Raw genomic sequence first — 13,544 nt, forward strand, 5'->3', positions numbered from 1 at the left:
AGGCTAAGAAAGTCGCATAACAATTAATTGATCAAACTAATATTCAAGAGGAGTAGATAAGAGAGGACGGATTAGATGAAATTGTAAACCCCCAACAACATCCATTCATCCATTGTTTTCTTTTGTCAATTGAATCAACTTTATTTTGTATGTTAATATTTTTGTTCTCAAATCCAATTTATTAATTTTTATTTTCAAGTCTTATTATTTTAATTCACGTGAACGAGAAAGCCTTTCGAGTCTCTTGGGAAAACGATACTTGGTCTTACCATTTATATTACTTGTACGATTTGGAACGCTTGTCAATTTGTCAATACTCCTCATCTCTCATAAAGAGGTAATTAAAGTTATTGACAACAAGGAGCCTATATTTTGTGTTGCTCCGAACCAGTGTCTCACATCCACTCTATCCTTAAGTCTTCCAAGCTAGATAGTTTGTTAGAGGAGTTCCAAGATGTGTTTCAAGATCTTCCAAAAGGTTTACCACCTCTTCGAGGAATTGAGCACCAAATTGATTTTATACCAAGAGCTTCTCTTCCAAACCGTCCAGCTTATAGAAAAAATCCCATGGAAACCCAAGAAATTCAAAGCCAAGTAAAGGGTTTGTTGTCAAAAGGGTGGGTTAGAGATAGCATGAGTCCATGTGCTATGCCAGTCATACTTGTTCCTAAGCAAGATGGGTCATGACACATGTGCACTGTTTGTAGGACCATTAATAACATCACCATTAAGTATAGACATCCCATTCCTAGGTTAGATGATTTATTAGATGAGCTTCATGGATCCACCATATTTTCCAAAATTGATCTTAAGAGCGGGTAAAATCAAATTAGAATCAAAGAAGGGGATGACTGAAAAACCGTTTTTAAGACCAAATTTGGCTTATATGAATGGCTTGCCATGCCCTTTGGCTTGACTAATGCTCCTAGCACATTCATGCATCTCATGCATCATGTTCTAAGACCTTTCATAGGCTAATATGTAGTGGTCGATTTTGATGACATTCTCATTTATAGTGTGTCTTTAGATTACCATTGCATACATGTTAGGAGTGTTCTTCAAGCCTTAAGGGAGGCTTCATTATTTGCTAATTTAGAGAAGTGCATCTTTGGCATGGAGCAAGTAGTTTTTCTACGCTTTGTTATTAGCTCTCAAGGAGTTAAAGTCGACTCCTCCAAAATTGATGTTATTAGGGAGTGGCCTACTCCTCAAAACATCAAGGATGTGAGGAGTTTTCATGGCCTAGCCAACTTTTACCATTGCTTTGTGCCTAATTTCTCTTCTCTTACCACTCCTTTAAGTGACACAATTAAGAAGGATGTAGGTTTTAAATGGGGGATGAGCAGCAAAAGAGTTTTCAAGTCCTTAAAGACAAGTTAACTCATGCTCTCATTTTAGCCTTACTTGACTTTTCTAAGTCATTTGAAGTTGAGTGTGATGCTTCTAATGTTGGTATTGGGGTCGTGCTTCTTCAAGAAGGACACACTATTGCTTACTTTAGTGAGAAGCTTAAAGGGAGTCACTTAAATTATTCCACATATGATAAGGAATTATATGCTCTCATTCGAGCTTTGCAAATTACTTACTTTCAAAAGAGTTTGTGATCCATAGTGATCATGAAACTCTAAAACATTTGAAAAGTCAAGGCAAACTCAATAAAAGACATGCTAAGTGGGTGGAGTTCTTAGAACAATTTCCTTATGTAATCAAACACAAGAAGGGTTCTTCTAATATAGTTGCGGACGCACTATCAAGAAGACACACTCTATTGACTACTCTTGAAACCAAATTTCTTGGGTTTGATCACATAAAGGAATTGTACCAAGACGATAATGATTTCTCTTCTTTATTTGAACAATGCACTCATGGACCACACAAGGATTTTTTTCATTAATAATGGCTTTCCTTTTAAAAATAAATGCCTTTATGTGCCTAAGAGTTCATTGCGCCTTCTCTTAATTAAGGAAGCACATGAGGGAGGTTTGATGGGGCACTTTGGGATTACAAAAACTTTAGCTATTCTTCATGAACATTTCTATTGGCCTCACATGCATAAACATGTAGCTAAGTTTTGTAGTTAATGCATTTCATGTAAGCATGCTAAATTACCACCCACCCTCATGGCTTGTACACTCCTTTGCCTATGCCTAGTAGTCCTTGTGTTGACATTTCTATGGATTTTGTTTTGGGTTTAGCTAGGACACAACGAGGGATGTATTCTATCTTTGTGGTAGTGGACTGTTTTTCAAAGATGACACACTTTATTCCCTGCCACAAAGTAGATGATGTTGTCCACATTGCAAACTTATTCTTTAGAGAGGTTGTATGTCTGCACGGTTTGCCTAAGACAATAGTTTCTAATAGGGATTCGAAGTTCCTTAGTCATTTCTGGCGATCTTTGTGGAACAAGTTGGGCACTAAACTTCTTTTCTCTACCACTTGTCATCCATAAACTGATGGTCAATTGTTGAGATGTTGTCTTGAGGGCAATCCACGCCAGTGGGAAGAGTTGCTACCCATATTGAGTTCGCTTATAATAGGGTTGTCAACTCTACTTCCAGTTATTCTCCTTTTCACATTGTTTATGGGTTTAACCCCCTCACTCCATTGAATCTTCTTCCCATTCCTAACCTTAAGTCCATGTGTTTAGATAGTGTGTCCAAAGATCAATTCATTAAAGATTTGCATAGTAGAGTTAAGAAGCACATTGAACACACCAATCAAAAGCATGCATCTAGTGTCAATAAGCGTAGGAAAAAGGTTACTTTCTCTCCTTGTGATTGGGTATGGGTTCATTTGCGCAAGGATAGATTTCCTTCGCAATAGAAATCCAAACTCAATCCTAGAGGAGATGGTCCTTTTCAAGTCCTATGCAAAATAAATGATAATGCATATGAGATTGATTTGCTTGACACTTATAATGTACATCCTACTTTTAATGTGGCTGATCTTCCTCATTTTGCAGATTTGATAGATTTGTGGTTGAATCCTCTCCAACCTGGTCTCCAACCTGGGGGGGATGATGTGATCATGGATAGGCCAAGTAATGAAGAGAATAAAAGGATGATAAGAAGCATGGCTAAAGGAAATCGTTTTACTTCTTGTCTTCTTTATACATTTGTACAAAAAAAAAAGTAGAATAGGTTTCATAGGCATGTATTTGCCTCTTTGATTTCTTTCCTTTAGTTCTAGTGAATAAACACTTATAAACTCTTCTTTCTCTTTAAGAACAAGAAATGTGGGACTCTCCATGGCTTGGTCTTAAAAAGAAAAGAAGAGGAAGTAGGCGTCCTGATACGTTCACGCTAGGTGTGCTTCTTCAGATCCATGAGGAGTGATGCTTGTAGACGGTAGAATGCAACCAGAATCAGATGAGGAGCCTCGGTAGAAGCTGTTCCATGGATGATTTCGAATCTGGCAGCAAAGAAGAAGTTGCAACGGAGGTGTTTGGGTTTATGGCAGCGGAAGAGAGTGATTTAGGATGGCTAAATGGAGTGGAGGAAGCTTTGTATGGTGTGGCTACAACTCAGACGGCCCTCACACATGGAAGGAAGTTGTAGGGGAGGAAACAAAGCATGGAGTGACTCTTGGAAAGGAGAATTGACAATGCATTTGAGCAGAGATTTCGTACTATCATCCAAAAGTATTCATACAAGCTATGCCAAGAGGTTTTATAGATGAACCTCTCGACCTCATCAAAGGAAATTCTCAGATCCAACTAATTCAACATGTGTTAAAGATGCTTGGCTTCTAGAAAGCCTTATGAAGCACGTGACAAATGAGTTTTACATGTGGAGGAAATTCAATTACTAATGCCGCTCCATGGAAAGCTAAGCACACCCCTCCTTGTGTGGAAATGTCCACTTTACCCTTCTCCATGTTTTGGCAAATTTGTATCATCTCCTTGGTCTCCAAGCTTCCATCCAAAAATAGCAAAGAGTACTTGACCTTGTGGAGAATACTCATCTTGAAGCTTTTTGGCCATCCCTCTTGTGATAGGTCCTATGGTGCTAGACCTTCTTGTATCACGTCCTAGGCGTGTAGTACAAGATAACATAGTTAGCTTTCATGTTTTGAACTATAGGAGAACTAGTTGCCTTATAAACCCTTTGGAGTGGAGAGATATAAGCAATGTGGGACTCAAAAGCCCCTAGAGGATGTGTAGCACCTGCTGACCGGCCTCCTCACTCAAATGTCCCACATCTCCTAGATCTAGTCTCTAAGCTCACTCCAAAGGCTATATAAGAAGGCTTAGGGGTCTCCTTTTGTATACTTACCTTGAATCAATTGATTACTTGAGTTGATTTGCACTTTTGCAATCTTCTTCTGACACAGTAGAAACTTTATTCTTTTTGTAGTTTTTTAAATAGTATATCTATGTTTTATATCAGGAAGCTTTAGCTGGTTATCATGTTGTGCTTTTTAGAAAGATAGATGAAAAGATTTTATTGTGATTTTTAGTGGAGTTTGATGGATTAGTTACTACAATTACATCAGTGAAAAAAGGATACTGGATTTTTGTTACTTAATATCTGTCAGATATTGTCAGCCTGCAAAACGAAGATGGATCCTTTTCAGGGGATATGTGGGGTGAAGTTCATACGCTGTATTGCTCTTAAGATTGATAACGGTCTAAAAACCGTTATTTTCATACTTAAATTTGATAGTAAAACACATCCTTTATGGCTTAGAATAAGCTTTAAATCAAGTAAAACACTTAGTCGAGTCTTGTGAGAGTCAAGACTTGGTTTTAGAGATATTATGCTTGTTTTACATTGTTTTGCAGGGTTTTAAAGTGAATTAAAGATGGAAGTGAAGCAAGGTGGACTTAGACCCATGAAAGAAGGAGAAAATGGTGAAAAGAAGGGTCAAGCAAGCCGCTGAGCGCCAAAATGGTCCCTTGAGCACTCAGAGCGATTAGAGGGAAACCGCTCAGCGGGAAAACTAACCGCTGAGCGGTCAAAGCGGCAAGAGGCAAACCGCTCAGCGGTGAATTTAGGCGCCTGGGCGGTTGTCTGTTTTTATTAGCTAGATTTTGTAATCTTTCTGTTATCTTTTCGGGCTTATATATAGCCCCATTGCAAATTAGAAGAGGATTCTTTTGGCAGAGAGAAACGTTGATGGGTGTCGCGACCCATACAAATTTGATTGCATATGAGAAATGCAATATAGCTAGGGAATGACTCCTAGGTCGTCTCTCAAGGACCAAACTGTGGTTTGAGAATCAGGTCTCACACGAAGGAGGGGGGGGGGGGTTTGGCGAAAAGTGTTTTTGTGAATGCAATTAGACTAAATTAAAACGCGCAAATTAAACCTAACTAACAGGATTGAAACGGTTGGATACTAAAGCTAACATTACGACTAAATTATAACCAACGAAAATACTAGACAACATATTAAAATAAAAGAAAATAAAAATGAGCTTCTCCAAATGTTTATCACTAGCTGAGAGGTGTGTGTTTTGCTGTTGTCGTCCGAACGTTCCACCTCCATGTGCACGAGCCAAATGGAAATAAGTGCCGCTTCTTCAATCCAATTAGTCATCACCTAATTCCTTCCATCATAAACCGTGAGCCACCTCTTTCAAACAAAGAAAGTGAATGCAAGGAATATAAAAATAATGAATGCACCGTGTGCATATCTTGAAGAAAAGAAATAAAGAGCTCCAAAATGGTTCCAGCCACCACCGTACACTTTCATCTAAACCCTTCTAATAAATTTTTCATTCTTCTAAGTCAAAGTAAATCAAGAAATATCCCACCAGACCCCACAACCATGAAACCGTGTGCTGCCTCTTTTCTTCAATTAAAGTGAAATGTAGTTCTACCTAATTAAGGTCCTACGAATAAAGCAAAGAAATTTGATGGTACATTTTCTTCCACCAGCGCATACACCCAGCCAAAGTCAAGCCATCACTTCAATGAAAAAGTGGAATAGAAATTGCTCCATTAAAAGTGAATTAACTTTGCCTTACTGCAGCTATGCATCAGCGCCTACTTCCTAGTGTTGCTTGCTTCATCAAATTGAAAATCAATTCAATGCCTCCCATCTAATATACTTATAACTCATGAAAGAAAATAAAAATCAAATGTGCTTAAAGGGAAACCATCCAGACCGTGAAAATGATTTAGCAAAAATCTTATGCAAAAGTTAAAACCAAAGTCCCATCACACCACCTACTTTCTTTTCATTTTACAAAAGGGAATAGTAATTTCTTGCAACAGCAGTGACCCCACATTCATGCAATGAAGTTATGAAAGAAAGAGAAAATATTGTAAATGGTAAAAGGAATAAGCACGTGCAACTAATTCTAAATGAAATCAAACCACAATTCCCCAAGCAATTAACATCATGTATCAGGAAGAAAAAAAAATGGATTCAGCACTTTATCCTCTCAAAGTCGTGACACAAACATTTTCTATCAAATCACTACTGTGAAAGAAGTTGAAAAGTGTGCTACTTCTATCCAAAAGAAAATGAAATGTGCTGGAAGAAATATTTTATCACCGTGCACTCACAAAATAAAAGTTGAACATTTGATTCTTCATTCATCCAAAATCAAGCACTGCAGACATGTCTTTCAAGAAGCAAAAATAAAACGAAACAAGCGTTCCAGCCAAGCAGAGAAATTCAGAGAGTGACGGCTGGACACTTGATTCCTAGGACCGTGAGTGTCATATAATGAGGGTGGGGTCCACCCTAAAAATAAAAGGAAACCCTAGGGCAAGTGTCCTACAATTTTGGGCCCCTCATAATTTTTTAACATGGGCCCAATGTGCAAAGGTTTGTCCAAAAAGTTTAAACAATTAAAATTACAATAAAATAAAATTAAAAATGTCTAAATGGAGAGTCTTGAATTATTTTGCCTTCTCCCAATGCTCCAAAATATATCTCCAAAATTTTCCTGCAATTAAAAGTGCAATTAATTAGCTCAAAATATTCAAATTAATTAAAACTAGAATTTCCGGTCAAATTAAGCACTATTAGCGAAAACGGGAAAATACCAGACAATTAAGCATAATTCCCTGATTAATTCTAGCACAATAAACTAAGTAAAATCAATAAAATATCGACTCATCAAACGTCCAAAGCTATTCCACACACCTTAGAGGAGGTTCCTTGGATGCTTAGGCTCCAATCAACCAAGTTTAGGGTTATCTCTTCCATTCTTTCATCATATTTCATCTAGTTTCACCATGATTATGGTGAACTAAACCCTTTGTTGTTGGGGAACAATGTAATCTTTTGAAACTCTCATATATTCAAATTCTTATTTATTTCATATGCTTGTCATATACTTATTTATCAATTGTTGGGTTATCATCTTTGCTTTAATGCTTTTATTGTTTAACTCATTCATTAAAAGTTATTTGTCTTTATCGATATGGGGACGTACGATAATGTCATAAACTGGTGAGAAATTCCTTGATTATGCTAATATCGCCTAGGGATAGGGGTAGGATGGCCAATTGTATTTGCTCCCGATCGCATTGCATTATTGGTTACTAGGGGAGGCCACGGATAGCAAGCCGATAATTAATAATAGGCTCTTTTCACCAAGGGATTGAGTTAAGGGTAGACTAGAAAGTTTGCATGGCAATTGGATAAATAAGTGAAGTAAATAAGAAGAGTAGATATATGAGAGTGGATAAGATGAAATTGTAAACCCCAACAACACCATTCATCCGTAGTTTAAAACCAATTGAATCAACTGCATTTGCATGTTTATTTTTGTTCTTTGCATATAACCACCAAATTAAATTCTTTTCTCAAGTCTTACGTGATTTGTTTGCATGAAAAATAAGGCCTAAGAGTCCTTTGGGAAGAACGATATTGGGTTTACCAATTATATTACTTGATAACGATCTGGTACACTTGTCAGTGGCTTAACAAGTTTTTGGCGCCGTTGCCGGGGACTCGTGGTTTAACTTATCTAGTAGTGTAAACTGATAAAATTTGACTTGATTGTTATGTTTATTTTTATTTTTGTTCTAATAAATGTTTTGTAGGGTTTTGTGCTTAATGTTTGTAGGATGCAGTATGGACAAGAATTTGACTATATGGGCACTCAATTCTACCAAAATGATTTCAAATATTGGGGGAACCTCACTCAATCATGGATCAAGGTTGGAATGGACAAGCAGAAGAGCGACATCAACAATTACTATTAGGGCAACATCTATCATTTTGGAATGAGCAAATTAACATATTGGACGAGACATTGGAACGACTTATCCAAATTACCCTCTCCTCTACATAAGAGAGTGAAGCAAGGAATAAAAGGTTGGAGATACAGATTCGTCGCTCCAATGAGATATTGAATTCTAGGGTTAATACTGAGGTTAACCCTAGGGAGGAATGTCAAGCCACTAAATCTGAAAGTGATAATGTTGGTGATGAGGAAAAGATAGAGGAGGAAAAAATGGAGAAAAAGGAGGAGAAGATAAAGGAGAAAAACATGGAGAGAAAGGAGGAGAAGATAAAGGAAGAAAGGATGGAGATAAATAAGGAGAAGATAAAGGAGAAAAAAATGGAGAGAAATAAGGAAAAGATAGAGGAGGAAAAGATAAAGGAGAAAGAAACAGAAAGGTTGAGTGAGGGAGAGAAAGATAAGGAGAAAGAAAAAAAAGTGGTTGAGAGAAAAAAAAACAAAAAAAGTGCAAAATAAAAAAGAAGAAATCAAGGAAAAATAAAAAGAGGGAGAGAGGAAAGAAGAAAAGATCATATGTAAAACCTCTACCTCATCAAAAGAAATATCATAGGAAAGAAAAGAAGTTTAAGTGCTTTATTGAAATCTTCAAGAAATTGGAGATTAAAGTTCCTATGATTGAGACATGGAAACAGGTGCTTGATGTTCTCAACTTTTTGAAAAAATTCAGCAGGAAGAAGAAAAAGAAAAGAATATCAAGCAAAAGGGGAGTATCTTTCTGTTTTTATCTTTCCATTTTTATTTTTCTGTTTTTATTTTTCTGTTCTTATTTTTCTATCTTTATTTATAAAAAAAATTAAGAAAAAAAAACGAAAATTAAAATAAAAAAATATATATATCTTTTAATGTTTTTATTTTTGAGCTAATTTTGTGCTCTAGTGCAGTGTTCTTTAGTATGTGCAAGATAAAAATTTGTATTAGGAGCACAAGATCATCAGGAGGCAGATAAGGAAGGAGAATTGGTTCACCAACACCCTGATGTGAAAAGTGACAAACCCAAACCGGGCACACCAATGAAATTTCAAAATAGGTTATGGGTTGTCAAGATTATCAAAGCAAACAGAGCGCGCTCTTGAGATTGAGAATCCTTAGAGTTGGTGACAAGAAAATTTTAATGATTTTGTTGGTGTCGTGAAGGAAAGAAGAACGCCAACATAGAATATCAACACCTATTGATGGGTGTTTGGGCTTTACCGGGTCAAGCTAATGACGCTAAAGAAGCGCTTGCTGGGAGGCAACCCAGTTTCTAACTTTTTCTTTTTAATTATTTGTGTGTTTAATTCTTTTTTACGTTATATGCTGCTTTTGATGGCAGTGATGATAGCATCTACTGATGGATGCTTCTACAACATCTACTGATGGATGTTGTTATGAAAGAGGACGATGAATAGACATCTACTGATGGATGTCACTATCAGCATTTACTGATGAATGCTACTAGGATAACATCAACTGAGGGATGCTTAAAGATTTAGGTATCTACTGAGGGATACAGGGAAGCACACCTACTGAAGGGTGTTGGAAAGGTATGCACTTACTAAAAGTGCTAGAAAGGTTTGGGTCAGGCTCGTGACATTAAACAAGCGCTAATGGGAGGCAACCCAGGTTTTATTTTTCTTTTTCTTTGTACTTTGAATTAGTAGTATAGGTTAAGTTTATGTTTGTGTTTATGCTTGGCTTGTACACTTATTCGGATAATGGTTCAATTTTATTGCACGATGAGTTATTTACTACTGATGATTGATTGTGGATGATGATTGAGAATGTGTGAATGTTTATATTCAGGTTGATGGTTCACTAATTATGTGAACAGATGAGTAAGTGATTCATGATTGTGATTTTGATGCTAAGCAGGATCCATGAATGAGAAGTGAGAAAGCATGATTGTGTGAGGTATTGAGCTTCAAAGTTTTATTCTTGTGTGCACTATTTACAGGGAATCATGAATGATATTGACTTAATCTTGATAATTGAGTGAATTGCATGTGTATGTCATATGATCAAGGCCATGCTTGGAAAGCCCTTACTTAGCAAAATTTTCACCCAAAGAATTTTAAATGATATACCCTTTTTGAACCTTGGCCTTAAACAGTATGAAAACCCTTGATTGAATTGAATTGCCTTGAGTTGGGTTGAAAATAATTATATGTGTTGAAAAGGTTCAAGTTTGGGTTGTATGGGGAAATTAAAAGGCAAAAGAAAAAGCATTGAGTTCAAAAGATGAAAAAGAAAAATGCATGAGAAAGAAAAGAAAAGAAGAAAAGAGAATAAGCATGAAAAGTGAACTCAATGTAAAAGGAAAAAGGGAAGAAGTTGGGAATGAGTGAGATTGGTTAAAAAGAGAGTGTGCTTGAACTTTGAATGATGATTTAAACTCTCTTAACTCAAGGATTTTGTATTCCAGAAAAACCAAATTTCTTGATAGCCCAGCCACAATACAAGCCTTGGAAAAAGTCCTTGTGATGACATGTGCATGTGAAGATTTCGATTGTTTTAGATGAATGACAATATTGTTTTATGTGACATGTGAACAGTAGAGAGTAGAGTGACCTCCTAAACACTTGAGTGATTGAGTGAAACACTTGCTTGGTGAGAATTGCTAAATCTATGTTTACATCTATGCTTAGTTGATTGATCATTCATGAACAAAACATTTGTTGGACAAAGATTGATTATGTGAACTAAATTGGATTGAAAGCATGCATGCATCTTTGTAGGATTCCATTGAAATCTGAATTGTATAATAACTTGTTGTGAGAAAAAGGAATTTTGAAAAGTGTGAATGATTTGATGAAGTGGAAAGCCAAGTTTTGTCTTGTTTGCTTGAGGACAAGCAAAGTTCTAAGTTTGGGGTTGTGATAACGGTCTAAAAACCGTTATTTTCATACTTAAATTTAATAATAAAACACACCCTTTATGGCTTAGAATGAGCTTTAAATCAAGTAAAACACTTAGTTGAGTCTTGTGAGAGTCAAGAGTCGGTTTTAGAGATATTATGCTTGTTTTACATTGTTTTGCAGGGTTATAAGGTGAATTGAAGATGGAAGTGAAGCAAGGTGGACATAGACCCATGAAAGAAGGAGAAAAATGGTGAAAAGAATGGTCAAGCAAGCCGCTGAGCGCCAAAATGGTCCGCTGAGCGCTTAGAGGGATTAGAGAGAAACCGCTCAGCGGCAAAACTAACCGCTGAGCGGTCAAAGCGGCAAGAGGCAAACCGTTGAGCGGTGAATTTAGGCGCCTGGGCGGTTGTCTGTTTTTATTAGCTAGATTCTATAATCTTTCTGTTATCTTTTTGGGCTTATATATAGCCCCAGTGCGAATTAGAAGAGGATTCTTTTGGCAGAGAGAAACGTCCAGAGCTATTCCACACACCTTGGAGGAGGTTCCTTGGATTCTTAGGCTCCAATCAACCAAGTTTAGGGTTATCTCTTCCATTCTTTCATCATATTTCATCTAGTTTCACCATGATTATGGTGAACTAAACCCTTTGTTGTTGGGGAACAATGTAATCTTTTGAAACTCTCATATATTCAAATTCTTATTTATTTCATATGCTTGTCATATACTTATTTATCAATTGTTGGGTTCTCATCTTTGCTTTAATGCTTTTATTGTTTAACTCATTCATTAAAAGTTATTTGTCTTTATCGATATGGGGACGTACGGTAATGTCATGAACTGGTGAGAAATTCCTTGATTATGCTAATATCGCCTAGGGATAGGGGTAGGACCGTCAATTGTATTTGCTTCCGATCGCATAGCATTATTGGTTACTAGGGGAGGGTAGGGATAGCAAGCCGGTAATTAATAATAGGCTCTTTTCACCAAGGGATTGGGTTAAGGGTAGACTAGAAAGTTTGCATGGAAATTGGATAAATAAGTGAAGTAAATAAGAAGAGTAGATATATGAGAGTGGGTAAGATGAAATTGTAAACCCCAACAACACCATTCATCCATAGTTTCTTAAAACCAATTGAATCAACTGCATTTGCATGTTTATTTTTGTTCTTTGCATATAACCACCAAATTAAATTCTTTTCTGAAGTCTTACGCGATTTGTTTACATGAAAAGGCCTAAGAGTCCTTTGGGAAGAATGATATTGGGTTTACCAATTATATTACTTGATAACGATCTGGTACACTTGCCAGTGGCTTAACAAAGTTACATATTCGTTATTGAGTGTGTAAGAGCTTATCGTTTTTTTAACTAAAATCCACTGAATTGTTTGTCGTAGGTTCTCATATATTGCTATTTGTTGCTTATCAATATTACATTGCTTGGACAAAATCAATGTGGAGAAAGCTGTGAAGTACATTATAAGTTGCAAAAATATGGATGGTGGTTTTGGTTGCACCCCTGGTGGGGAATCTCATGTTGGTCAAAGTATGTAATATTATCATGATCTTTACTTAAATTATTAATTTCTCTATCACTTACTCAATGAATGTACTAATCCCACTGTTCCCTTCAACAATTATGTTCTTCACTTCTTCCCCACATGAAGGGCATAATTTAAATTGGAATATATTTTCTGACGTTATGGATAATCTGTTTAATCCTATCCTAGGTAGCACACTAAGAGAGCTCTAAAAATTAATATTTGATTTATAGTAGTTTTCTTGTAGTTTAAATGTTGTTTAAGTGAAAACTCATTAATTCATCGATCATCATCTGGGAATATACTCCTTGTAAAATATTTGCTTTTCATATTGTTAGTTTTCTATTGTGTGGGAGCCCTTGCCATAACGGGGTCACTAGATCTTGTTGACAAGGACCTACTAGGTTGGTGGTTATGTAAGCGACAGGTTAAATCTGGAAGTCTGAATGGGCATCCTAAGAAACTTCCTCATGTGAGCAAATCTTTTCACCTCCTCCTTCGATGCTTGAAATTAAAAAGAAAAGAAAAATCAGAACTTGAAGATTGTTTTTGCAAGGAATCGTAAATGGGTAGCTGAAAATGAGAAAAGAACGAAAATGGATGCACGATGGCAATGCCAGGCGGTGAGGCCGTCGGTGACGACAAGGTGGAAGTGGGTGGGAAAACAAGTGGGCTTCACGAAAATGGGTTGTTCTTTTGTAATGTGAGCTTTTGGGATGAGAAGCTTGGAGCAGGTGTACCTCTCTGTTTCCTCTGCCATGGATGTCTTTGCCCTGCACTTCCACCTCTCTGTCTGTCTTCTTTTGTCAAATTTTATAGTCACGTCAGCGCAGAGTTAACTCTGTTTAAGCCAATTTAACGGAAGGGATTTCATTTATACAATTTTTATAATTTTGGAACTCAATAAATACATTTTTATAACTGAATACTAAACAGAAATTCACTTCTTAGCATGG

General features: G+C 36.6%; 1 protein-coding gene across 1 annotated transcript; it reads left to right on the plus strand.

The window, feature by feature from the left end:
• Positions 1–3,398: 3,398 nt before the first annotated feature.
• Positions 3,399–13,153, plus strand: LOC106754366 (geranylgeranyl transferase type-2 subunit beta 1-like). The gene is made up of 4 exons (XM_014636376.1): positions 3,399–3,513; positions 4,540–4,606; positions 12,445–12,593; positions 12,927–13,153. The coding sequence occupies exons 1-4, from the start codon at positions 3,399–3,401 to the stop codon at positions 13,151–13,153; spliced, it is 558 nt and encodes a 185-aa protein (XP_014491862.1).
• The last annotated feature ends 391 nt before the right edge of the window (positions 13,154–13,544 follow it).

Source organism: Vigna radiata, unplaced genomic scaffold, assembly GCF_000741045.1.
Source record: "Vigna radiata var. radiata cultivar VC1973A unplaced genomic scaffold, Vradiata_ver6 scaffold_456, whole genome shotgun sequence".
NCBI lineage: Eukaryota > Viridiplantae > Streptophyta > Magnoliopsida > Fabales > Fabaceae > Vigna > Vigna radiata.